The sequence below is a fragment of the Nesoenas mayeri genome (assembly GCF_963082525.1).
Source record: "Nesoenas mayeri genome assembly, chromosome: 3".
Classification (NCBI taxonomy): Eukaryota; Metazoa; Chordata; class Aves; order Columbiformes; family Columbidae; genus Nesoenas; species Nesoenas mayeri.
The window spans coordinates 65,693,406-65,720,420 of record NC_137544.1 but is presented as its reverse complement, the minus strand read 5'-3'; the positions used below and the strand labels follow the sequence as shown (position 1 = coordinate 65,720,420).

Below are 27,015 nucleotides of genomic sequence, written 5' to 3'. Positions count from 1 at the left end.
GAGATATGTGCAGCTAGCCTAAGAGAAGAAGAGAAGATAGGGAGGTAAGAAGGAAGATAAGAGTATTTACAGTGGACAAACTTGGTGGCAAAAAGCCATGCCATGGAATTTGTCCTATACCACTGAATCTATTTCCCACATTCATTAAGCCTGGGATGCATTTGCACACAGCTTCTCTCTCTTCCAAACTATCCAGAACATGTTTTCTTAATGATATGTTGTAGCAGCATCATTAATCTGTTGTTAAAGATGTGGAGTCAAAAGTCTGAAATTCTAATTATACTGAATCTTGCATAAATCACTTCTCAAATTAACAGGTTTTTAATTAAAATAAAGTAAATATGGATCAGACACAAAACTTTCCTGATTTTTAAATTTCCAGTAGATCATTTCCAATTATCTCATGTCTCATGTTATATGCTAACAAATTTTACTTTAAAAGCACATAATCTCACTGATTTAAAGAATATGGCACTTTCCCGCTGCAGGCATTTGTGTTTCAGACAGGCTAACTTAAACACTGCTGTGTATAGAACTCTATTTGTGTCTGTGAGAAAACGTCTGCATTATATTTGTCTTGACAATACTCCAATTTCTCAGTTTAAGGAAAAAAAAAAAAAAAAACCACCACATTTTACACATCAGGAACTCCAAAAATGATTTGTCCATATTAAAGAGAAGTGTCAGACAAGCCTAGGCTTAAAAATACTGCTAATCACAACTTACACAATACTCCCATGCTAAATCAATGCAAAGCTGTCCTCTTTGCTCATGTCTAGCAGTAAGGCTTCCATTCAGCTCCATATGAATGAAACTGATTGTCCCATAAGATATGATTCCATTTTGTACTAACTGGTTCTTAGATTTATTAGGAAGGCTCCTCTCAGGGAACACTTTGCAGTATGTTTCTATATTTAGCCTCCTAGCCCATAAAATAAGCGTACTTTTTAAACTAACTTTCTGTTATATGATGAGCTCACTTTATTGCTGATGTTGTTACAGTCAGTTCTGAAGACTCTGATACCTGAGGAAAGACTTCACCAGGTCTCACACAGACCTAGGGAGAATGCGTATTATTCCCACTTCTCTTTTCAACTGTATCTTCAGAAATTTTTAAATGGGCCAGGGTGCAAAAGCCAAGCCTCCCCTTGCAACCAATAATCAAATAAATGATTGTGCTGATAGGAGAAGTTCTGGCATGCATTTCTGCAGCTTACAGTGCCAGAAGCCAAAGAGACACACTTGAAATAAGATACTCAATTCCTGTCTCTAATGCATACAAAAAGAAGTGAAGCCCCAGGTTTGCATTTATTCTTTGTTCTCATTACAGTTTATAGATACTGGAGTTAAACTTTCTGTTTCCCTTAGTGCCATTCAGAAGCAGGCTTTGAAATTCTGTGACACTTGATGCTGGTGAGTAAACAGCCTCATAAATCCCCATATTCCAGACAGATTTACTGGCCCTTTCATGGAACGTCTCCTGAAGCCCTCCACCCCTCCAGTTCATGAGGGGTGTTATGTTTTCTAACATAAAAGCAGGATGCTTTTGTTATTAAAAATACTTTAGTTACAGGAGGTCTTTACAACAGCTTTGGCACATCCTCTATATTCTCCAGTAATCACATAAAGAAAAATTTTTTTAGCTCAGGGTCATTTTCATGTCCTTTATCATCAATGTACTTTGCTCTTCCTTTAAGGCTCCCCTGTTTAGTGCATTCAGCTGAGCTTGCAAGTAGTCCAGCTAACTAAGAAAAGCTTGCTATATTAAATTTTTCAAATGGGCTGGAACTTCTGCAAAAAGAGTCCCTTCTGAACTATTGCCTCTGCTTTCAGTTCAAATTGAATAATAAAACACAGATCAGTATTCAGAATGAAGTAGAAAACAATTTGAAAAACTTAACCAGATTCTCTGGGGCTTTAAGTATATATGTATTTAGAGTTTGGCTGAAGTCTAGTCTTGCTGCTTTTTTCAGCCAAACCATTTATTTCTCTCAGGCTTTTCCTTGGCTGGCTCTGTGACCTCACCTTTAATGTGCTGTTTAGCATTCGAATTTTGTGGAGCTTCTCATTAATGGAGGGGTTTTTGCTGCGTTTGATAAATGACTTCCTAAGTTCCTTCTTTGTTGAAAGCCGACGATCACCAATGGGAGAAAGGCTTGCTTGTTCTAATGACTTGTAAAGTCGCTCCATCTCATCATCATCACATTTTTCCTGATCTGCAAAGAAAATAATAAATTGGGTACAAGAATATGAATATGGCAGCAGACAGCAGAAATGTGAAGTTCAGGCATCAGGAAGGCTCTTAGTCAAGTCAAAAAGTAATATTAGTGTTCAAAACAATGACAATTTCAGGGGTAATTTATAGGGTAATAATGCATATGAAAAAGACATACTACAAAACTCAAATGTTTTTAAGAACCAGGTTGTGATCCAAATAGATATGAGCACATATTTCCACTGATAAAGTGCTGCTTTAGTGCTCCAAGTGTACCACAGACTTTGAACAACTATCAGTAATGCTACATTTGAATGAAAACAACTTTGATTACATCTACACTCATTCACCCTTCCTTATATGCTGCATATGGTGAATTACATTTCTGCTTGGCAACTCATGGATCAAATTCTATTTGGTGTACCAATTCATGCCAGGTTTTGGTAATTATTGAAACTGGAGTTTAAAAAATTAAGCAATGAAATGAAATATAGGAACACTTCAGGGGCCCAGAGAGAAGATCCCTAGAAAATGGATTAAAGCAGGAACCCTTTGGGTACCTAACCCCAGAGTTTCACAGATGGTGGCACACAATTTTCCTGTGGTACCTCACAACAAAACCTTGCTTATCTCCACCTTAATTATTCTGACGGCTTCCAAGCTGCAGAACCATCTTCCATGACAGAGAGGACAAAAAAGGAAAAGCTAGTAAACAGCTGAGAATGAAACAGCACAAAATAAGGTAAAAATTGAAGTAAAGACATTTTCAGAATAAAACAACTTAAAAATGATCAGACACAGACTAAAAATATACCTGGCATATATAGGGGGATTTTGGCAGAAGGCCATTTGCAGCAACAGACTGCACAACTCGCTTCTTGTCCCTCAGTCCACACTGCAAGCTTTTCTACTTCAGTGTTTGCTAAAGGAAAATCTTAAAGTTATTCATGTTTTCAAGGTGCTAACAAGTCCCTCGAGATCCACTGGGATAACATTTGTTTTTATTTCACTGGGGAAAGGGGTGGTGGTGGTTCTCAACTGCAGTCCTCCATGTGCTGGTGAAACTGAGTAGGAAATTTTTCTTTTACAGAAAAATTAAACATTGACTTTTCTAAATGATGTTCAGTCGGCAAACATTTCCTGAAGAAAAGGAAGAAGTCCTTTCATTCACTCATGCTGCAGCAAAAAGCCTTGTCCAACATGTCAGCACACTCAGGAGGCTGCTCCTTAACGTTTCCATGCTTTAAAAAGTACAGCATCCTCCTACACCCCTGTTCTTTCTAAATATTTAGGTTACATGAAAGGTTTATGATATGCTACAAATATTTGCCTTCATTGTGTTGCTGGCCTTTTTTTCACTACTTTGTGATTATAAAAAGCCTGCTGTAACTTGACAAGAACTAAACATAGCTTCCAACACTGATACAGTGCTGGGGGAGGAAAAGGAGAACTGTTGTATATTTAACAAGCTGCAGGAAACAGAAAAAGAATGCAAGTGTAAGTCATACTACACAGCAGCAGTATTTCCTGAAAACTGTTGGCTCATGCCATGAGGCTCATCATTGTAACAGGCTTCCTGCCTGCTTTCTTGGGATGAAGCAGCTGTTTGTTTCATCAGCAGCTCCTTCACAGGACTGGCTCAACTCTACTGTGGAGGTCACTCATCAGGACTGTACACTGTATCACTCTGAGACATAAATTGACTTTATCAGATATCCAAGAAAGAGTATATAAGAAGAAAAATAAATGCATTTATCTTGTCCAGCAACTTAAAAAACAGTCAAGCCATGAGAGACATAAGATCCCCACTCCAGATATTTTTTGAGGCTAACTCATCATGCTCCTCAGTGTCCTAAAAGGGTTACAAAGTAGCAAACATGAGAAAACACCTTCAGTGAACACACTTCTTCTATGATAAGTACTCTGATATCTTCTGTGCACTTGTAGGTAAAGGTAACGAGGACAGTTATACTCAGTACAGAAAAGGCTGGAGCCAAGTCAGGCTGGTCCAGAAAAAGATGAAGCACTTGATGAGCAATGTGCACTCAGCTTCTACATTCTTTCAAGACTGTAACCTTAAACTCCTCTCCTATTGCTTGTTCTTCCACCACTCACATCCTCAAATAATTCATCAGGGCCAAGTAATTCCAGAGGGAAAAAATATGCCATATTCTTCAGATTGGGTGAATTAAGAAGTGACAGTGAAGCAGCTAAACAGGATTTCAGGAAACAGCTGGAAAACAAAGGTAAGTAAAACTTATAGGTTAGTATAGAGCCAGATATTAGTTATATAGTACTTTTGTCTCCATATTTGTTTACACTGATGAGCAGTGAACGTCTCCCAAAACAGTTAAAAATAACAAACCAGTACCTTAAGATCGTATTTTTCTATAGAAGCAGATACTGTTGCTATCAACAAAGAGTGTGTCTGCCAATAAACCTCTATAAATCAAGGCCAAACTGTCCAATACCTATCTGGACTTCTACCTTCAATGTCTTGAATTTCTCTGAGCCAAGGCCAGAAAGTAAAAGCATGTGTTTGGCATGCTTGATGATGCCAAATTTATAGTAGATATATTTATGGTAGGTTTATTATGGTAGATATATTCTGATAACAAAAATTCTTAATAATATGGACAGGTTGGGCCCCACTAGCACTGCTCTGGAGTGTGTCTTTCCAGCTGGGTCACCCAGCTAACATCAGGTACATTCAAAGGCACTTCAAAAATAATATTGCAAGTTATCTCTTCCACCAGTACTCTACAAGCTAAGCACTTTCTGTCTCAGGCATGCAAGTTAGGAAACTGAAATGTTACTACAGCACTTCTTTATCTTATCCTATGTTAAAGATAAAATACATTCATTTTTCTCTCAGGACATACTGAAGGATTAGTGGTGAGGAACAAACAGCAACAGTGGAAGGATATTGTGTGCATTTATGAGTGCGTGCATGCACACAGGAAAACATGTGCAGCATCAACTATAAACAATTCTGTTGAGTGATGCCACTAGAAGTATCAGTCTTCCTGGGATCCTGAACCATCCCATTCACTCACAAGCCTTGGAGCCTGTTAAAGCTTCATAGCACTTCTGGAAAAAAATCTGTAGTATTGTATAGCTCTTTTAACTTTGTCAAACTCCACAGTCAGGAAAGTGGAAAAGAACCAGTGCTGACCTGATGAAAACGGAAGTCCTGCCCTGAGATATTTTAACATTCAAGAGAAAGAGACCTTCTAGGTTGTGGTGAGGAAAAAAATATTTCAGGCAAGTCAAAACTTCTGACACATTCTGTTTCAGGAGAAGTAAAACACAATTTTGTGGCTCGGTGCCACTTATCTGGAATTTCCCTCTAGCTAACAGGAGATATCATAGACAAGAACAAGCTGCCAGAAGTTCACCATGCCAGCTCTTCACCTCCTCAATTTTCAGCTTCCACCATCCTGTTGGCCAACTTGCCACAGGTGGGAGACATTAATGGACTGAGACTCCCCACCTTGCAGCAGCAATACAGGAACCTGCCTGAAATCTCAGCTTTAATGCTCCTTAAACCTACAAAAGTGAAATGACCCAGAACTACTCAAAAAGCAGCTGTGAAAAATCAAGCTGATTGTTTTCCAGTGGTAAAGATACATAAATTTGTAAGGTTTGGCAGAAAGAACACTTTGCATTGAAAACCACCTCCAAATGAACCTTCCTTACTAAATCTAAGCTGAAATGTTAATGCTTGTTCTCACATCCTCTGAGATGTCACAGCTCTTCAACTTTGCATTTGTTCTGGAAAAAAAAAAATAACAATAATATGCTTCTTCCTCCGGTATTTTTCACTCTTATGAGCTTCTTGTAACTGTGCCAACACCTCTGTTTCTGATTCTGCCAAAATTTATTTTGCCAATGGACCAACATATAGACAAGAGGAGAAGGAGAGGGGAATAAACCTCTTTTGACCTGGTAACAGACTTATCAATGGCGATATGATGACACCTTGGGGAAATCACATTTCCCACAGAATAGAAAAGAGGAAATATTTGAATTAGGAGGGCATAGTTTAGGGACACTCCTCATTGGCAAATGCAGAACTAAGGGTAGGAGAGAGTGGGAGAAAATAACAAGAAAATTATGTTACCACCAACAGTTAGATGCTCTTGACTGTAACAGTACAGTGGACTCAGCAGTGAGGGGTGGCATTTTAATAAACTATGACTGAACTGGAAACAAAATAAGTATCTCTTTTTCAGAGAGTTCAGAAAACCATAACGCCATAGTTTTCCCTGTGATTTCTAAAGTCTTTTTGATGAGAAACAAAATAATCATTCAAACACAGTTGTTTCTCTACACAGTTGTTCTCACCATAAGCATACTTCTTGGCTAGTCTCAGCCACAATCTAGCCATTTTCTGCAACTTTTGCAGAAGGAACAAAGGAGCCAGAGCACACCAATAGATCTGTTCTGGCTATTAGTGGCACAGGCAGACTCCGGAGGGGAAGAGGATGTCGGTTCTGAGAAAAGAATGAATTGACTTTATCCAGCTCCTATTTAACTAACTCCTTCTCACAAAACCAACACAGATAAAATTCACATGGTATTTGAAAAGCTTTCTAGGTTTTTCAGAATACTGGCATACACCAGATCTTTTACCAGCTACTGTGAGCTAAGGTAAAATAAATAAACTTGAAGTGGTAGCATAAGAATTCCTTGCCAAGATGCATCAACTTCATATGATCATAAAACCCTCAGAAAATGCATGGAAGAATGATGCTATTGCTACAGTAGAAGATCCCTAAATAAATATAAACACCCATTGCTGTTCTTTTACAATAATACCTCAGTTTCTGCAGCTTTTTCTTATTATCATAGTTTTTTATTATAATGTTGGTAGGTCATAGATATGTTTTGTCCCAGTGGTTGCCAGAAGAAATGCAAAGGATGGAGTCTGGCTGCAGAGCATGTCTAGCTTCTGGATACAGGGTACGTACTCAGATAGTTGTTTGTATTCTCAACCGTTTCTTGTTCACCTTTAAGTTTCTTTGTGTCACAGGCAGCTTTGAATCCCTTGTCACTGTGCATATAACAAGCTGCAACACAGAAGTATTAAATCTTCCCACAAAGTAGATGGAAACCTAATCTCCTTTCAAAAGAGAAGACTGTTAAACTCTCCTTTTTTGTATCTTTGCTTCACCCTCTGGTATGTAACTTCTCCTCAGTAAGCAGCACTGAGAATGGTCATACACCACTAAGAGTGGCTGGAAAGGTCGTTAAAAATATAATACTGTGCATCTCCTTGCACCAGACACAATTGCTTAGCAGACTTCTTTAAACAATTTTCACTGAAAAAATAATTCATGATCATTTAGTTGAATCTGTATTTTGCCTTACAGAGATTCATCCCTTTACCTCTCAGAAACTTTTCTTTCATTGTTTAATTCATCACTGAAATTTCTTCACTATTTTTCTATTTTCATTATAAGCCCTTCCTACAAAGCCACAGCTACTCTTTCTTCCTTCTAGGTACCAAGTTTTCTCAGACTGGCCTCCTGTTTCTGACTTTTGCCAACAAAAGCACTCTTCAGTTCTTGAAAACTTTCACCTCAGCTCTAGGATGCTATCAGCTACAACCAATACATCATCATGGGGTTTTACTAAGCAGCATGTGGCCACAAAGCAGAGCGTGTGACAGATTTTTTTCCGTCCTCACAAGGGGAAGAAGAGAGTATGGACACACATAATGGCTCTAGGAAGAGCAGGTTCAAAGATCACATAAGTGTTCTGACAAGAGCAGGGCCAGCTTAAGCACACAGAACATGTACTTTCAGCACAGATACCAATGCAAGATGGACCTGTCTCCTTCTGGATACAATCCCATTTCTCTGAACCATGATGAGCTGCCAGAAACACACTCTTCAGAAGCATTATAAAGCAAATAATACAGTCTGCACTATCAAATCATTGAGATACACCTTCTTGTTTTGCATCAGTTAACAACGGTGTTCTTACTAATTATTGTAAATTGTCAGGTTTTACAGCTAACTTTTGTGCCACAATTTCAATTTACCTCACAGCTTTATCAACTAGCTTGAGAAGGAAATTCTTAGGGAGTTTACTATGTCTCTGTGACATTTTCATTAGAGATCCCATTTCTGCCAGCCCTAGCCTTTCACTGCCTGCAAAGCTAGGGCTTATGGGAATTCGATTCCATGGGAGCTCTCTCAAAAAGCTACAGTTTTCCATCACATAGGAATACTACATTTGCTTAATCAGTTTTAATTCTTACTTATCTTCATTGCTACAGAAGTCTCTAGCAGAGCAGCCTAAAAGATGAATAATGAAGCTGAGTGCAAAATACTCTGAAATTAATTTTCAATTTTGCTAAAATCTGTACTTAGCTCCCTTTATTTTTTCCTTTTAAAATCAAAAAAAAGGCAAACTAAAAGTGTGCTGGCTGTCGATATTGGTGAAATCATTGGTAAACTGACAATGTAACTTATGTGTCTTACATTATCACTTCTCACTCAGTGACAAGTTCACCTACAGAGAAATACCCTAAGTTCCAAATGGGGCCAGTGCTGTTTCTTTCCACTTCTGCATTTCCTTCAACCTGAGCTTTTGGATGGACTTTTGTTTTGCAATCTACTGTTCTTCCAACACCGAAGTATTCTCTTCAAATCTGTACAAGGATTTCAAAATATGACCAGAGCTGATGCAGAAGAATATCATTGCTTCCTTATGCATTATCTCTCTATGCAGCATGCTGAGCATTTTCTCATTTCAATATATTGTACACAAGAAACAGCTCTTATGCTTCAGCTGTTCTTAATGCAGGAAGGAGCAAATTTGCTCAAAAGTCAAGACACATTGCTTTGCTATGGCAGGAGATATATTAACAGCAACAATGACAAATTCTGGAACTGTGCCACCTTTTAATTTAACAGTAGATTTTGGTAGTAAGAACCTATGCAGATACCCATTTGCTGAAATAAAATTCAGCCTTAATGGGCTTTCTGATTCAGGATTGCAGCTGTTTCCCCTTGATTACAATGAAGTCCAGTGAAACAAATAGGGAATATATACTACAAGTAAGCACAACTGCTTTTATTTTTAGAATTCGGTTGACATAACCACATATTCACCACTTCCTACCTATGCCATTTTGCTCAGGGTGTTAATTCTGTGACACGCTTTCTTAAAATTTTTATTCAATTTTAACTAATAAAAGACAACTGTATTGAAATAAAGCTAATAAAAATATGTTTATGTTAGGATTTTATATACAGGCTATAATGTTAACATGGAGGTAAAGTTTGAGAAAAGCTGCAAAGGTTCTTACCAATTGGACATTAGGTACATATTTAATTTATAAGAAACATTTGGTTTATTACATTATGTACCACTGAAATACTCTTCAGAGAAGAACACAGAGGGAGGAAGGGAAAAGGAAGTTGAGGAAAACCTGAGAACTCCCACATTGTATGGCTCTGCAGACAAAAATATCCTCTCATTAGCTCACCTTTGGCTAGTGATCTCTGTCCTGTTGCATTTGGCACAGCCAGACAACATGTATCAAGATCTAAAAAAGAGTTTTGGGGTCCACCACTGGGCTTGGGAAGCTGGACCTCCTGGCTTTCTGCCGCTTCCCCACAGTCTACTTCTGGCGGCTCATCAGAGTGAATTTGTACGCAGAAGGTTAAAGGCTGATCACTCTCTTCTGTGGCAGAGCAGCTAACCAGGTCAAGCCATGACTGTCTCTCGGAAAAACCCACTTTGGACACCAGGGAAGATGATGACTCTTGGGAGTTGAAAGTGCTTTCAGGAGAGGAGATAGAACAAGATGCTTCACTTGACACAGTTGAGGTGAAAGAAGACTTCTGCTGATCCTGCTTTTCGAGAAACAAATGGGGGTGGGAAAGAAAAAGGAAAAATTTCCATGTTATTCCCATTCCTAGGTTCTACATGTTATACAATAGATATGCAACTGAAATACTAACCAACCAAAAATTGATCTGATCTGATTAATTATCCATCCAAACAAACCTGAGGTATGGCAACCAATCTCCTACAGAGCAGTAACTTCAGAAACTAAGCCATAAGGAAGCCAGAGGTAAAATAGATTAAAACCTGACAGTGCCTAGAAACAAGAGACTAAGGAAAAATGGTGTTGAATGTAGCCTTCCATGCTAGGTCTCACACTCACGCTCGATCTTTTTTGTCTTCACTCTATTGGCCTAATCAGGAGTGCTGAAGACAAAGTCTGATTTAGCTACTGAACATGAAGTTTTCTTGAAGTATTCAATAAATCCACCGATGCCACAATCATGGATAGACAGAAATGGGCCCAGGCACTTAAGTACCTTGACCTCATCAGCACATAAAGCCATTTCACCTGATCCATTCAAGGCACTAATCATTCACCAAAGCAAGAAGGCCAATAGTAATATAATGACAAGTTAATGGTGGAAACCAAAAAACAGACCACCATGTGGCAGAGGGTAGGAAAAGAAGAGTGGTACAAGATTTGTGCTGCTCATTAACCTGCTAAGATTCATCCTTCAGCACATGAATCAGCACCCAAACTTCATAAGAAACGCACCAGAAATCATTCAGACATCCTAGGGCCCTCCATATTGTACTTGTCACCCTACCTCAAAACAAGAGCGCATACGTAGAGGTCTCAGAGACATCTAACAGTCATCATTAGGAGCTAGAAGTTGAATGAGATAGGCTATGACAGGTGCATGTAAAGAAAGGTTAAGAGAAAGAACAAAGCTTTAAAAAGTATTCAGCTTCCAAGACAAGTAAATAGATGCTCAGGTCTTTGCCTACAGTAGACATTTACATTGGTTGAGTTGTACTATTATCTGGTCACCAAAAGCAGCTCTCACAAGAACTAGCATTAGTCTGCTTCTTTTAGCCCCCAAACAACACTGAAAAGATGAGCCAAGAGAGTAAAACATACAAGTAATACAAACACAAACACAAATCCACAGACAAATACCCAGAAGAGGATTAATTGACAGTAATAAAGTAATGGAAAACAAAAGGAGATCAAGTCTTATAGTGAAGCTCTTAGCAGAAAGTATCAGAAAATGTGATGAGATTATAAAGGTATAAAAACAAGATTTCTTGTATCTGCTATAGCAGAAATTCACTCCTTCTGCAAGTCATCTGCTAACAGCCAATGCCAGAATCAGAATACCAGACTTGATGGATGACAATTCTGCCAAGTTCATGTTCTCAATACAGGTGTAGAATAGATCTGTGTAAGGATTAAAACAGATGATAACTAAACAGGAAGCACTGAAAATTACTGAGATGTTGCTAGGGAAACCCAGACAAGCTGCAAACACAATAAAGGGACTAGCTTATCATACTTACTAATAAGCTCGTAAACTCAAGATCAATTCATATAAGCCAAACCAAGAGTGACAATTATTTGGATTATGATCCATAAAGTTCTGCAATTCACTGTTGCTGTAATGTATACTACTTCCTTTTTACATTAAAAAAGCAAATTGGATTTATCTTCCTGTGCTTCTGTTCTAGCTGTATCGTGTACCTACTAATCAATTCAGAAGATGAGGGGTACGAATATCAGACTGTGGTTCACCATTTGTTTATAGCATTTTCACTACTTTTGTGAATTTTCAAAGCCATCCTCCAAGACTGTTTGAAACACTGCAGGACCAGACTTAATTTATATTCCTATTATGAGAAGAACAACATTGTTTTTCAGATGTGTTTTTGTTTTTAGAAAGGAAATCTTTACAAATGCCCTCTAAAGCAAAGGACAAGGAGATGATGTCATAAACTGCATGTATGAGTTATAAAAACACCCTTGAGAATGCAGATGACCGAAGAGTTTCTATGTTGAAGCATTTGTACAGTCAAGCAGAACAACCAAACAGAACAGAACAACCAAATTCTTGCCCACATGGTGTGGATGGTCTAATTTCAATTGTTCAAAGACAGGAAAGGAAGATGTTAGGTCTCACTTCTATTTTTCTGGCATTTGTCCTTGTGAAAGAAAGTGTCATTGAAATTTAAATTGTACCTCACTAGGTGGGGTATATTTTCATTTTGTGCTAAAAAGAAAAACGTGGGTGAGAATAAACATGACTGCTAGAATGTTTTTCTTTACATATGTTGTGTTATTTTTTTATTTGGCGTGACAAATGTTTGCCTAACTTACTGGAGTGGTTCCTTTGGAAGTTTTGCAGTCATCCATGTAATAATAAATCTCTATTTGGGAACATTTTAAAAAGCAGATGCTTGAGCCAGCAGATTGTAAGATTCCACTGGAGATCAATGAGTCTCTAGGCATTTTTTAGAGAAAAATTATTACTGTAAAACACCTCAACTGCTCTTTTGGGACTGCTGTAATCTATTGTCTCAATGTAACTGCTAGTTTTTGGACTGTAAATCCATTAATACGTAGAGAAAATAATGCAAATGGTCAGTCTAACTTTTGTCCTGCTTATGTTAAAATGTACTTGTTCTTCACTTGCTTTTTTCCTCCACAGTACCCAAAAGCATGTATAAATATGGAAAGCTCACAATCACTATTTTTTTCTTTTTCAAGTTTCAAAATAGTTTGCATCGGTAGAGAACAGGACAGCAAGTGAAAACTTGATGCTAGAAGTACAGCAAAATGTATGCTACTCAAACAAATAACAGAGCAATGGGGTGGCTACTAGTTTCCATACTAGTTGTTTTCAGCCTGGAGTTGATCTCAAGAAGTCTGGAGGCTTTTCTGCTTAAGACAATATCGGTTTGATTTTCCAAAACATCCATAACTCCTAACTACTATTTTGCAAAAGCCCCCAGTAGGAAGAAATGCAACTTTAAGAAAAGATAAAAATAATAAAAGAAATGAATGCCAGTCAATGCCTGTGGCATTCTGGATGCTAGGCTGGGTTTCCAGGACAAGTGTTCCTTCCAGTAGCAATCTGAAAAGATTCAAGAAAGCCTTCCAAAGGCAGTATACCTGTAGAGTAGCAATTCAAATCCATCACATGCGTGAGACCTCATAGCTCAGTACAAAAAATCTGCAGCTAATGAACTGGCAATAAGCAATCTTTAACCAGTCTTCCCTGACACCAGCAAGAACTCCACTCCTAGAATTGACTTCACAGTGAAATCCATGCTTTCCCAGTCCTTTCAGTGGTTTTCTTGCTCCAATGCTTATCTGGAACAGGGAGGGGCTTGAAACCGGGTATTTAAAAGTTAACTGATTTGCAGTGAAATACAAGTTTCTGTACCTAACTGCTCCCTACGCATCACACGAGCAAGCTGAGCACAGGAAAGATACATTGCAGCTGAAGCTTATTTCAGTAGCTACATCTGGGGTGAAAAGATCACAGCTTTGCTCAGGAGACACTAACTTTCATCCATGGGAGAAGGGATTTTAAGTGGATGGTGAGAAGGGAAATCAGCTGAGAGAGACAGAGGCTGGAGGGAATACAACTTTTAAGGGAAAGGCTGAGGAAGCAAGAACCTTTGGCACCTGCACCATTGCATGGCTCCCACAGGTCCCCTGCTAAAATGTGGAGGCCAGCAATCAAAAAGAGCATATGAGAAGGAGACAACTGGAGATCACCTCTGCAGCAATGGACTGGCAAGCAGTAGGAAGCCAGAAAAAGAGAAAACTAAAAAGAGCACCTGTTTAAAACTCATCATCTGGAAAAATGTGGGCATTCATTCAGAGATGAGCAGATGGAGAAGACGTCTACAGCCTCTAAAAGGAAAGCCACTGGGGTATAAAACTCAAGACTCCTCATTATCAGCCCTTGGCCCAGAATAACTCTTGGACATGTATTGCCAAGGTTCCTATTTTCTCTGATATGTATAGCCACTCAGATACATTTAACTTCCAGTTAATACAGGCAATAGAGAACCATGTTTTACACAGGAGTGAACACCACACACCCCGCGAGTGCCAGGGGTACTATTTTACAGTGATTAACATTACACAACTGCTGTAGGAGAGGAAGTAAAGTCTGACTTATCTGACTGAAGGAGCACGTGGGTGACCGTGTGACATACACTCCCAGCTTCATGCAACCTAATTAAAGATTGCCAGACAGGCAACCCTGTGCATGACATCTTCTTTTATTATTGTCCATGAGCATGCAAGCTTCTCCAGCTAATCTGTGTATTTCAAATTCGTTCGTGCTTTGCTGCCTCTGTGCCCACTCCAGCTACTGGATCTCATTTCAGCATCTCATACAGGAACCTGTACCACACCAATGAGGCAGCAGACACTTCCCTTCCATGAGATGTAACGAGATGATTTAGTATTAAGTATATTACTGCATACCCTGGTGAAGGGAAAGTCTTGAACTCATGATTCCTTATTTCAGCTGCATTACCATCCCCAACCAGATTACTCATTTCCAAACACAGAATTAAGTAAACCTTGTATCTTAAATCACTTGTAAGGGGAGATGAGATCACTGGGAATAGCAACAATATAAAAACTAGATTAATACAGTGATAAGTGGTTAATAATTAGGCAAGTCAATTTGATTAGACACATGAGGATGCACAGTGCTTATTCTGATTTATGAAATGAGGTGAAGCAGGAAGGACTATTCTCAGCAAATAGTCTACAGCAAGAGAGAAAAATAACATAGATTTTTGGGAGGATGCCTATTTTCTTTCTTAATAGTCTATTTTTTAGAGGTAGAGTAAAAGAACAAATTTTATCACTGTAAGAAGAGGCCTTTTTCCCTTCACTTGTCTTCACTGCCACAAAAGCAGCTTCAAATTCAGCAGTCTTAAGAAGAGCTCACTCAAGTAAATACAAATCTGTTGGATGCTGCTACTGGGGTCACAAAAAGAAAGAAGATACGGGACTGATTAAAAATAATAATAATAATAATAGTATGAAAAACTAGGTTACAGCACTGTGTTAAAAAACTGGTAAAGGCACAGCATCCATATGAGGTAGACTGACACCTTCCTTTCTCTAGCAAGATGAATATGCCTCCATCCTGCTCCCAGTAGTGCAGGCTGTGACAACTGTGTGCTCTGATATGGGGCAGGGACAGCCAGTGCATTCTCAATCCACAGGAACACAGGGTGAACATTTCCAGCCACTGTTTTAAGTTACTCCTTAAAGCTCTACTACCTCAAGGAAGTTTTGTTCCAACTGGCTAGCAACAGGAAACAAGCTAATTACTGTAACACTTACCGAAAGAGGTGGTGGCTGGACTGCGTAGGGGGGAGGTGGTGTGTCTGTTATTTCTGGATCATCATGTTCACTTTCACTGTAGCATTCTGAGGCAGACATGGAAAATAAGCAAAACTAAAGTGTTAGAGCAATACTCATTTATTCCTCGGAGCGCTGTGGTAACAAAAGATCACCAAATAGGACATACTGGGCTGAGGACTGCTCTGTAACAAGTCAATGTCTCCTACAGTGAAAATTAACTTACTTGTAGTAATGCTACACTACTCCATGGCAATTTTTTTATTATTACTATTATATTTTTTTTTAGAAAAAAAAAAATTGCTAATTTGCTTTGGCATGAAACACTAGGTGTCACTGCTCTAGCTACCTTGACAAACAGATTTGAGGTGGGTTTTTTCCCCCCTCTTACGGCCTTTCAAAGAAAGGCTGCAATGTTTGTAGCATAAGTTGGGGACACTTGTTGCAAGTACCAGATACTGTCCCTTAATCTCTCCAACCAGTAAGTTTTCCTGGAGCTAGCAACAGGCATCGATGTTTGGGCTGCAATTTTGGAGAAAACAGATTGCTCACACAGTGCCTTGGTAGCCACAGAGCAGCCTCACAAGTCTTCTCCCACCACACAGTAACTCACATAGGCAGGCAATGCAGCATGACAGAACATGTGCTGAGCTAGTACTAAAAGTAAACACGGTACTCTAGGGCTACAAAAAAGATAAAGACAAGTAGGATGTAAATAAGCTGATAGAGCCTCAGCATGTCTTGACGTGGCATAGAGGAAGTCATTATTTCTTTGAGCTACCTGTGTAGCAGGTGAAAGCATTTTCTCAGATGCTCTTAAAAGGTGGATTAAATTAAGTTATAATAATTGATAAAATGAGACCCAGGAAAAGCGGGGGCAGTAAGTTGCTGGTTTCTATTCCCAGGGCCTGGTTGTAGCCACTGGGCAAGACCATTTCCCTCCACTAAATCTCCCAGCACGCACCAGCCTTTCACATCCAACCTTTACAGCAGCCACTTACATCCTGTCCTGCACTATGGCTGAAGGGTGACAGTGCTCACTTCAACCCAACCGAGCTGAGGATGTGGAAGTTTGCAAAGACATAGTCGAAGATTCATGAGGACAATGTGAGCGAGTGCCGAGTGTGACAAGAGCAGAGGTTGTCCATGTGGTCTCCAGCGGCTGCATGCAGCAGCTTGTGCTGCCTCAGAGCAGCTGGGTCTCTCTGGTGGAAGCAACTCTCCAGATCTCTCCACAAGTCAGTAAGGGTTGTTTATGTTCTAGGAGTACTTTTGTAAGAGTTGGACTTCATGGGTTCACACCACATGATAGCAATGTGTTGGCATGGACTCTGGAAAATCACCTGTGATTATCTCACCTTTTAACTAAATTAATACCCATACAATTTCTTTTTGTGCATGCCATTTGGAGGTTTTAATCAGCACAGTGTGAGGGAAACAAAGTTTTAAAAGAGAATAATTTTATACACAAGAGGGAGGTTTCCAAGATGTTAATAAAGTGAAAGAGATTCATTACTTTTTCTCCCTGTGTTGTTTGCAGAACTGTATGTTTTCTTAACAGTATAGCTGCTATTCTGTTTACTGGAAATATGTGCCAGCACATCTTAGCACAAAGATTGACTGTAATAAGACCTGTATCAAATTCTAAGGCTTTATTAATGACTTATTCAATAACTCTTAGTAAAGATCTTATTGTTTCTACAGGTCTCCTTTTAGGCAGACAGAGATACTGAAAAAGAAACAGCTGTTTCTGATACCTTGAATAGGCAAATGGAGTGTTGGGGGGAGGGTGTTAAAATGCACAAAAAGTACACGAATATGCAAGAACTGCCAAAACAAGAGCCAAGACCTTCCTGAAAAGTTATGGTGTGTGATACAGAGGGGAGAATCAGGTCAGTAGGAACAGAAGTGGCTGTAAGCCATGACAGCACTTTTCTGAAATTTAGCAATACCTCTTCAAGGGCACATCCACACAGGTGTGTCGGCAGGGTACTGAACCCATGCTCAAGGCAATGGAAGCTGAAGAAACCTTGTCTATGTTACATTTGTTGCAGGGTAATTAGATAACCTACTGCAGGGGTTATTGAATAGATTATTTTGTATCTTTCTGCCGTTTTTTAAAATTTAGATTAGTGAGCCAACTTATTTTGAGTTGTTTTGTAATTCTCAATTCGACCAACACCACCAATACTACATTTTGGAGGCTTTAAAAAAATGTTTTACTGTATAGAATTTTGACCATCCTCATCTGCCATCAATCTCCTCCTTTGTGTAAACATGGACAACATGTTTGGACACCTACTCCCCAAGTACAATTACTATGCAGTTCTTGCTACACGGCCTACTACTCAATATAGCTTGTTATCCTAATTATCTCAGCCTGTTTTGACACAAAGTTGTGTTCAAAGAGAACACCAGCATTTTGGAGGAACTTGGGGGTATGAAAATTAACAAATTGCCTGACAAGAATTAAAGAGGAACCATGAACTGAAAACAAAGAAATTCATGGGACCTGCTTAATCTCCAGAAATCAGTGATATCTATGTTTACCAGCCCCAAAGCCGCTTTTAATGGCAGACTATAAACAGAGCCAGAATATAAACAGAGACAGACCAGACTAATCAATAATGGAATTACATGTCCAAAGGCTGGACATAAGCCACAACCTTATTCTGGGAAACAGCAGAAGGGATGCAGAGAGGAGCATTTCCGCGCTTAGACAAAACAGGCTGCATCACCTACATGTTCATACTACTACAAACACCAGTTTCTTCTTCATAATTACAGTTTCTTAACAACCTGAGCAGTTCTAAAAAAGGCACTGGATACCAATACTCTAAAAATGGAGGGACAAAAGCCCAGAAGATGATACATATTTGTCAGGTCAGAGTCCAGTCCAGGTTTGGTAACTACACACAGCACTTTTCATTCTAAACCAGCTCCTAGCACATGCGTCCTCACCAGAAGCTTTTTCCAGTGCTCTGACAGATTTGTACTCTGCCCAGATTTGTGGTTTGAGTGCAGGTATACTCCCAAAGAGTTCTACTATATCAGTGTGCAAATTAAGACAATAAATAAATTGCCAGGGAGCTTTAAAAATTACTCATACCACAATTAAATCTTGGGCTTGGCTCTGAAGGAAATTTTAGCCTTCAGTACATCACTATCACCACTCCCCGCACCATTGCTGTTGTTGAAACCCCCAGGAATGGAGGAGACACTAGGGATAGGGCTACATTGCACAAGGTGTTCCTGAACTACTGAGCTCCCAGGCCATAGAACAACTCCTGTGATTGCCTCACTCCACTCTGCACTGATGTGGCTTCACCTGGAGCACTGTGTGCAGTTCTCAGCAACACAATATATTTTAAAAAAAAAAAAAAAAAAAAAAGTTATTAAGCTGCTGGAGAGTGTCCAGAAGAGGACTATGAAGTTGGTGAAGGGTATGGAGAGGAAGTCATATGAGGAGCAGCTAAAGTCACTTGATTTGCTCAGCCTAGAGAAGAGGAGACTAAGGGGAGACCTCATCATGGTCTAACGGCTTACTCACAAGGGGAGGAGAAAGGGCAAACACTAAATTCTTCTCTTTAATGACCAGTGACAGAACCCGAGGGAATGGCAGGAAGATGTGCTGGGCGAGGTTTAGGTTGGACATTAGGAAAAGGTTCATCACCCAGAGGGTGGTGGAGCACTGGAACAGGCTCCCAGGGAGGTGTCACAGCCCCAAGCCCGACAGTGTTCAAGAAGAGACTGGACAGCACCCTCAGACACATAGTATGAACTGTGGAGTTGTCATATGCTGGGACAGGAGTTGGACTCAATGATCTTTGTGGTTCACTTCCAACTTAGGACATCCTTTGATTCTTTTCTATGATACCTTACCATCTGAAAGCCCAGAGTAGCACAGCTGTTTCTCTTCACACTTGGCAGGCTTAGAAAGCCAGCAAACTGCCAGAAAGCAGTTACACACCTCTTGAGATCACTGAGTGTCTCTCAGTGCCACTGTTTCTTTTTCTGTGATTGCTCTGTGCTGTGCCAGTGTGGCTCCTCTGAGCTCAGGCAGTAAACAGACCCAAGTTGACAATTTAAAAGGAAGAAAAGAGCTGGCAAAAAATTGGCCAAGTAAAAACCGTGAAGAACATGATGTTGTTACACACTGAAACCACTGTTAGGAGCATACCTTCCTCATTCTTCCCATTGGGTGTCTGAGGGTCCACAGCCATCCCTAGCTTACTTAGCCACCTGTGTTTGAAACAGAGAGAATATAGAGTTAGGGATACTTGCATGCTGATCAGACAGATTTTTGCCTCTTTCATATGTGTTTAACATCATTACATCTATTTTCATTAATCTGAAGACTAAATGTCAAAGTTTCCTTTTATTTCTTAGATCATTTTCTAGAAAGGCACGAATTACCTGAATACTAATATTTCCTGTAGTGAGCAGAACTACGTGTCTGAGACATCATCTTTCCCTGATCCTGAAAAAAGCACTACTGATAACCAAGGAGCTGCATTCATGGAAGCTAAAGAAAAAGCATATCTGCTATATATAACACAATGGCAGTGGTTTAGTCCTGCTGTTGAAGTGTCATCTTTCACCTGAGATGAAGCAAAAGATACAGGAGCCATAGAAGATTGTCAGTTGCCCTGGCTAAAGCTATCACAGCACAGGCTAAGAAACCATTCAAATCCAGACTTTCCAACCATTATATTCTGTTTTCTTCAACTCCCTATGAATTTTTGTTCTTAGTAAGTCTCACTTCCTGTGTTACTTTAATATATTCATTTTTTTTTTTTTTCATTTTTGTTGGACTTTTTGTCTGTTTGCTGGGGTTTTTGTTTTCTTTTTGTGGGGTTTTCTGTTGTTTTGTTTTTTGTTTTTTTCATTTCTCTGCCTAGGTGTCTACATATTTCTAGTGTTGGAAACAATCCCTAGATATACTTTTTTTATATTTTGTTTCCATGTAGGCCATTCAGATCCACCCAGGTTTTATGAAAGTAACAACCCAAAAACCTCTTACCTTTTGGATTAAAACTCAAGGCCTAAATAGGGAATGTATGAAGGGCAGGAATTAAGATTCATAACTCCAAAAAAACATTGTGTCTGACGTTGATTTACTGAAGCAATGGGAAATTTGCTAGTAAGACCAGTGTCAAAGTAACTGGATTTTTAGATGGTAGTATGAATAAAACAGCGCCTTAACAATTCAAGAAAAAAAGTGTCCTTTCTGTAATAGCAGATGATTGACTTTCTCCTAACAGCTAATCATGGCAGAATGATTTATTAAAATAAAAAAAATCTTAACAAAAGATAAGGTTTGCTAAAAGTCCAGGACTTCATTAACTGCAAGGTCAGACAGATTGCTAGCAATCACATGCAGCTGGCCACGCAAGTGCATGCAGCTAGCCAGCAGGGGTTTACTTTTCATGTGTGCACGACAATAGCAAATACATGCTAAATTAATGAGGCAAATGACTGTATTAATAAATACACTGTTGATTTAATAGCTATATATGCATGAAGAGTTACAAAAGGTCATGATCTATTGAGCGTTCATACACACCAGTAACTCGACACATGTGAATGCCCCAGTGAGTTCAGTAAGAACCACTCATATGCGTATGTATTTGTGGGACTGGAGCCAAGAGAACAGATGTCTTTTAGTCTGTTTTGACATATGCGTGAGTATGCATGTACTTTATGTATTAAATGCATGTATTTGCCAAGGAAAACATCATCAGCTACAACAGTGAAGAATTAGTGCGGTATAGTGTAAGCTGCTCTAACACTAGGCTAACCTAGCTTTAAGCCAAAATTAAATTTACTTGAGAAGTGGAGTTGGAAGAAAATAATTCTTGGGGTATAAGAGCTGGGACACCTGCATAGATTCCAATCACTCACTCACATGAGACTAAACATTTCAAAAGTGTAGTTAAGCCACTGAGAATTTCCAGCTGGGCTCCAATATGCCTCTTAACACTCACTAATGTCCTCCATTAGCTCTGATTTTCCTTATCCCTACATCCTTCCTTCTCTCTCAACCAGGATTATTCTCTCTAGAAATATTCCTGTCCAGCAGTCCCTCATTATCAGTCATCCTCAGCCCATCTGCCTCAAGAAATTCTCACTCCAGTAGGAAATACAGTGATACGAAAACAGATGGTTATCTCCCCACCAGTATGCTCTGTGTGGCATCAAGTTGCAAAGGGCAACATCTTATTTCCATCTATAATTGCTTCTATGCCTCTATAGAGTACAGATTTATGAATATCTATGTACATACACTACTGTTGTATCATACATTTCTGTATGTACAGCCCTTTCAAAAGGTCACACATGTTCTTACAACCTCTATCCTTTTCTGTTGTGTTAAATATGCATGAGGTCTCCTATTTATAGAGGGAAAGAACAGACAACACCCTATGAAGAATCTCACAAATATTACTAGCAAAGCCATGATTAAAATCCTGACCTGACTATAGCAGTTCTCTTCCTGTTTAAATTGTACTGTTTCGTATCCAGTATCTGGCCATTTAATGTATATAGCATTGTGAATAGACTGCAGTCTGAAGTAAAAAAGACAAAACAGACCTGAGATGTAAAGATAAAGCAGACATGAGATGTATCTGAATTAGCCAAAACTGGATCAAATAGCAAATATCTATTTCTGATAGCACAGTGGTTTCTAAAATGGCAGTTTTCACATCCATTTTTACTTCTTGCATTAAAAACTGCATGAATTGATTGTTGTTCTTACAGACATTTGTGGAAAGAAAGTTTATGAACTGTCATGAGGATCGTTTAACTGCGACACAGTTTGGTGCTGAAGTAAATGCTTGCTTACATTAACAAAACAGCCCTTTCTGTGCCTTTAAACCTCCTTGTTAACCGACATGTTACTCTGAAAGCAGACATTATTATATTCTAGTCCTAGATCACTTCTGGGACAAAACTTTATCAAGCTTTTCCCTCTCTTTTCTTTCAGCCCTCCCTTCTCCCAGGGTGGTGAACTTGCCATCAAATCAGGCTCAAAAAGTGATTCTGATTTCAACTGTCATTAGTGAACAAATAGCAGTAGTTTGTGTCTACACAGTAACCAGAAAACAAAACAGACTCAGTAAATCCCCTCATAACTTTGTTAAAAACTGCTTAACAGTGAGTGAATGAACATGGCCAGTCACTTCTACTTACGTATTCATTTCCAGCACATTTTCTGCCGCAAAATAAAATGTCTTGATCTGTGGGTGGCTGATCTTAATAGCACTTAAAGAAAAGAAAAATAGAAGAGATATGAAGAAAACTCATTTATATAAGAAAGAAAAAATAATAGCTGAGTGAACTACTCGAAATATTTATTCACTCCATTATATTAATCCGGAACATCTTATACATCCTTATAGATCTTTTCTTAAAACTCTAGTCTATTTTTAGCGTGTTTCCTAGGTCATGCATTGTTCAGAGGGTATAAACTACAGGAAATAAAAAGGAAGGAATAAAGAATAAAACAAAGACTTTTATTATTCCATTACATAATTCTGTTGCACGCCCACATCTCCAATACAATGTGCAGTTTTGCTTCCCTCAGGTCTTAAAGTAAACCTGAAAAAGGTTTGGAGAAAGGACCAGGGGTCACCCAAGATATGAAACAGCTTCCATGAGTGATTAATCAGGCTAAGACCCCACTGCAGAAAAAAGATGGAACAAAATGCAATACAATAAAACCACAGGCAGCACACAATGCTTGAATAGGGACTGACTCCTCACTGTCTTTTCCAAGTTTTATGAGGCACCAAAAAGGCAACCAGGTGGCAGGTTTGAAACAAAAACAAACAAACAAAAAAAAATTATGTCTGTCTCAGCCCGACACCACACTTCAGTTGAATATCCACCAGTAAGATTTTTGATAGTCTCTGATCCTGAGACTCTGTGGCTTCCCTTTTTTGGTCCTCATTAGGTGACTGACTCTGTCCCATGGAAGCACATGCTGTTTGACTGAGCCCCAGCTGAACCAGCAGCACTGGTCACTCCTCACTGTAACCCTAATTTACCCTCTCTCAAATAAGTGATGAGCATGTTTCACTCCCAGTTACTGACAACCAACAGCTGCAGAACTGAAGGGCAACATTTTCTCATGTTCCTGTACTATGTGACAACCCTTCCTCTGAGCAAACAAAATGGAGCTCCCCATATTCAAAATAGCTGTCCCATTTCTTTTGAGGAATCAAGCCCACAATCTCAGGAACATCCACAGCTAATCACAGTGTGAAACCCAACCAGAAGAACAAAGGCTTTCTCTTAAGAGAGAGAATAAAAACCATGCTGAGCTTTATAACTTTGAACAGCAGCAACACTCCTCCAAACCTTTGAAGTGTACTCAGAAGCAGCTGGAAATCAGTGCTGCATACGGAGTTTGGAGACAATATTTTAAAATACGTACCCTGCTAAACAAAGCTTTTAATCCCTGCACAATCAGAGGCTTCAAGTACAGTCCAAGCTCAGTTGCACCACAGCAGCCTAAGGAATAGTCCTGACATGGAGGGAAGCAGCATTACTTGTACCACTGTTGACATCCCCATCTATGAGAAGGTATCTCAGATAGGCTACAACTTACTCATAATCCATGACCAAAGAGAAGGGAAAAAAAAGGCATTTGGCACAGTGATCTACTTTTCTGTTTGTAGTTTCAGCAAAGCACATCTGGCAGAGAAGTTTCAAAAATATTTTTGCAATATAGTTTTTTTCAGTAGCTCAATTAGTATCTCATTATTTATACAACAAAGAGCGGCTCTCCACAGCTTCATTGTCAGACACTGCTGAGATTCAATTCCTTTCTGTGGTAGATATCATGCAAAACTGGGGGAAATAGAGAAACTTACTGCTTTTTTTTGCATTCAATTGCTCGGTCCACACTGAAGTCTGAAAGTCGGATAAATCCTTCTGCTTTTTCAGCCTACAATAAGGAAAAAAAACAAACAAAAAACCTAAACAAACAAACAAAAAACAACAACAAAAACCACCACAATCAATCAATCGGTAAGCTACTAGACTCCAATGCTCAATGATATTTAACATGCGAGTTCTTGTTTTTGACAGCTTTTTATAACAGTCGAAAATATATGCTCATCACCATGGGGACAGATTAACATCCAATGTCTTGGCTGATATTTGAGAACAAAAATATTCCTATGCAATCTACTGTTTGTGCAAGGCCCAGGTGTTAGAAAGCTACCAGTCTTGTTTCTGCAAGTGGCAGAGGATGAGCATAGAATTTATTGTACACTTCCAAATATCAAAGCAACTGAATGAGAGAGGATCCCCAACTGCTAGAACAGTGCTCAGATAGATTCCCTCTCCTCCTCACATCATTTGGATCAGTGCACCCTTATCTAAGCTTCATAAGGAAGTCATAAGTCTCGCCCAGAGTGTGAAATTGTCAAGGTCGAAATTTAGGTTTGGATCAAACCAGGATGAAAAACAGTGGGAACATGGAGGAAACAGATTCCTTTGCAACTATCACACAACTTCTTTCAAAGACATCAGCCGTTCTTTGTACATAGACCACAAAAAATTAAACTACTGAACCTCAGCAATAAACACAGAAGCGTCTCAAAAGAAACAAAGTGACATAAGAGAGAATGAATAAGAATTATATCATCCATTCAGGTCTGGATGTTACATACTATCTCAAAGGAACCTTTGTTCCATTACAGAGCATGCATGCTTGTTACACAGATACATAACAGCACCACATATAACAATCTATGTATCTTTGCAAAATATGTGTCTATAGCAACAGGAATTCAAAAGTGACCTAAAACGACCTTAGGCAGAGATGGAGAAGGGTCTCCCCTGGGTATCTGTAACATGGACCATTTTCTAGGGTCACCTTTACGTGCCTGCACGTCAGCAAGGCAGAGGCAATACTGGCTGCTCTCATTTCAGGAGGTGAAACGGTCAAGTGGATGGTTCCACGTGGCTGAACACTGCAAACCAGCCTCAGATGGCTTAGGCCACCCAGCTATTACTCCCCTCAGAAATCTGCAGGTGTGGTACAGGAGGAAGGAAAAGCTATGCAGACATTTGCAGTACACTGCTTTTATGCAGTTACTCCTTTCTGAACAGGAGAGAGTTTGCTGAGCATTGGTATCTCTGTTCTGGGTCAACTGGCCTCTGTGTCAGAGAGTAGCTCCAGCAAAACCAAGGTTACCGGTTGGCCTCAAATCCCCATTCTTGCTGCCTGCAGCTGAAAAATCTTCCTTTACCACATCTATCTGTATTCACCCAATCAGCCACAATAAGACTATGACTCCTGCTAAGAGGAGCAATCATGTAGACTAAAGTCTGTAGTACATAATGTCAGGAAAAACAGTACTTCCCAAAACACAGAAAGTGTTCATTCCTGAATCATGTTTTTGCTGCTTGCAGCCCTTATCCCCAGGCACATTAAAATTCTGAAAACGTACACTGAGTTAAAGCAGGTAAAATATACACAACAATTATAAAGACAGAAGATAAATGAAGATGACTGACAGCATCTCAAGTCACATTATGCATGAATATGGAGAGACTATAAAAAGATGTTAATCGAGACAAGTCTTTGAGATTTAATGCTTGGAAGTATGAATCTCTGAGAGCTGAAATATGGATATAGAATGGATATTTCAGTGGGTGGTTGCCCCATACCTTTGCACATCTGTTCGCTGGTATACAATAAATCACAGTATAACCATCATTCCTGCAATCTACATATATTAAATATTAATATGAGAGGTTTAGACAGGGTGTTTCAAAAAGATGGACCAAATTTGAAGTCCCTACTGCTTTGAAATTCGGTCTATCTTTTTGAAACACACTGTACTTGCATCTTCGCCAGTAAATGGTTTTGCCTGCTCTAGGACAAAAAGTGCTTATTTGCAATTGTGGGGTTTTAACTTTCTCTGATTGTATTTCTATCTGTCAAACTTATCTAGAGCCTGGCTTGGGAAGCTTTTGTTTCCATTGCACAGATTGAAATTTAGTGAGCCTAAACTCATTGAAATAAAATAACAATTAACTAAAGAAAAAATATGACAAGATTATTTTTTTTTGGTCTTTTCTTTTAATGTATATTTTAATCAATTAGACCTTAAACCAGCATTTCCATCCCAGTTCCATAGTACACTGAGTATATAGGGATGAGTGAATGAGTAGGGGTGATGGAAAGAGAAGGTCTACTCATGGGCTGCACTGTATGAAAGACAGTGTACTATCCTGCATCTATGCCAAAAAGAGTGGTCACTTACAAGACCAGGTGTAGTGAGAGTATTGGAATTCCTGTTTGGTTCCCAAGACCAGCCTAAGAACACCAGAGATGAAGCTCAAAAATGTAGGTATGAAAGGAGGTATGAAAGCAATTATTACACACATTGCTGGATGAGAAATGTGTACAATGCCTCTTGTTTCTCTGCAGTACGATATGAATCAATAAATCCAGTTTTAAAAAACAGATCCAGAAGACTCCATGTAAAGGAATATGCCCAGGTGCCTTCACACCCACATACCAATAAATTTATGGCCTGAGCTAGGTAAGCCATCAGGTGGGTGAGTGGGTGACTAG

The 27,015-nt window shown here is 39.2% G+C and overlaps 1 protein-coding gene across 1 annotated transcript in view; it reads right to left on the bottom strand.

Annotated features, from left to right (window-relative positions):
- IPCEF1 (interaction protein for cytohesin exchange factors 1) overlaps window positions 1–27,015 on the bottom strand; it is a gene marked incomplete at both ends in the record, with an annotated part of 42,048 nt that overhangs the window by 1,641 nt on the left and 13,392 nt on the right. The window contains 6 exons of the mRNA XM_080341433.1: window positions 2,026–2,216; window positions 9,717–10,086; window positions 15,399–15,484; window positions 19,597–19,658; window positions 22,611–22,682; window positions 24,296–24,369. Of these exons, the coding sequence (XP_080197559.1) occupies window positions 2,026–2,216; window positions 9,717–10,086; window positions 15,399–15,484; window positions 19,597–19,658; window positions 22,611–22,682; window positions 24,296–24,369 (855 nt within the window). The remainder of the gene's footprint in view (window positions 1–2,025; window positions 2,217–9,716; window positions 10,087–15,398; window positions 15,485–19,596; window positions 19,659–22,610; window positions 22,683–24,295; window positions 24,370–27,015) is intronic.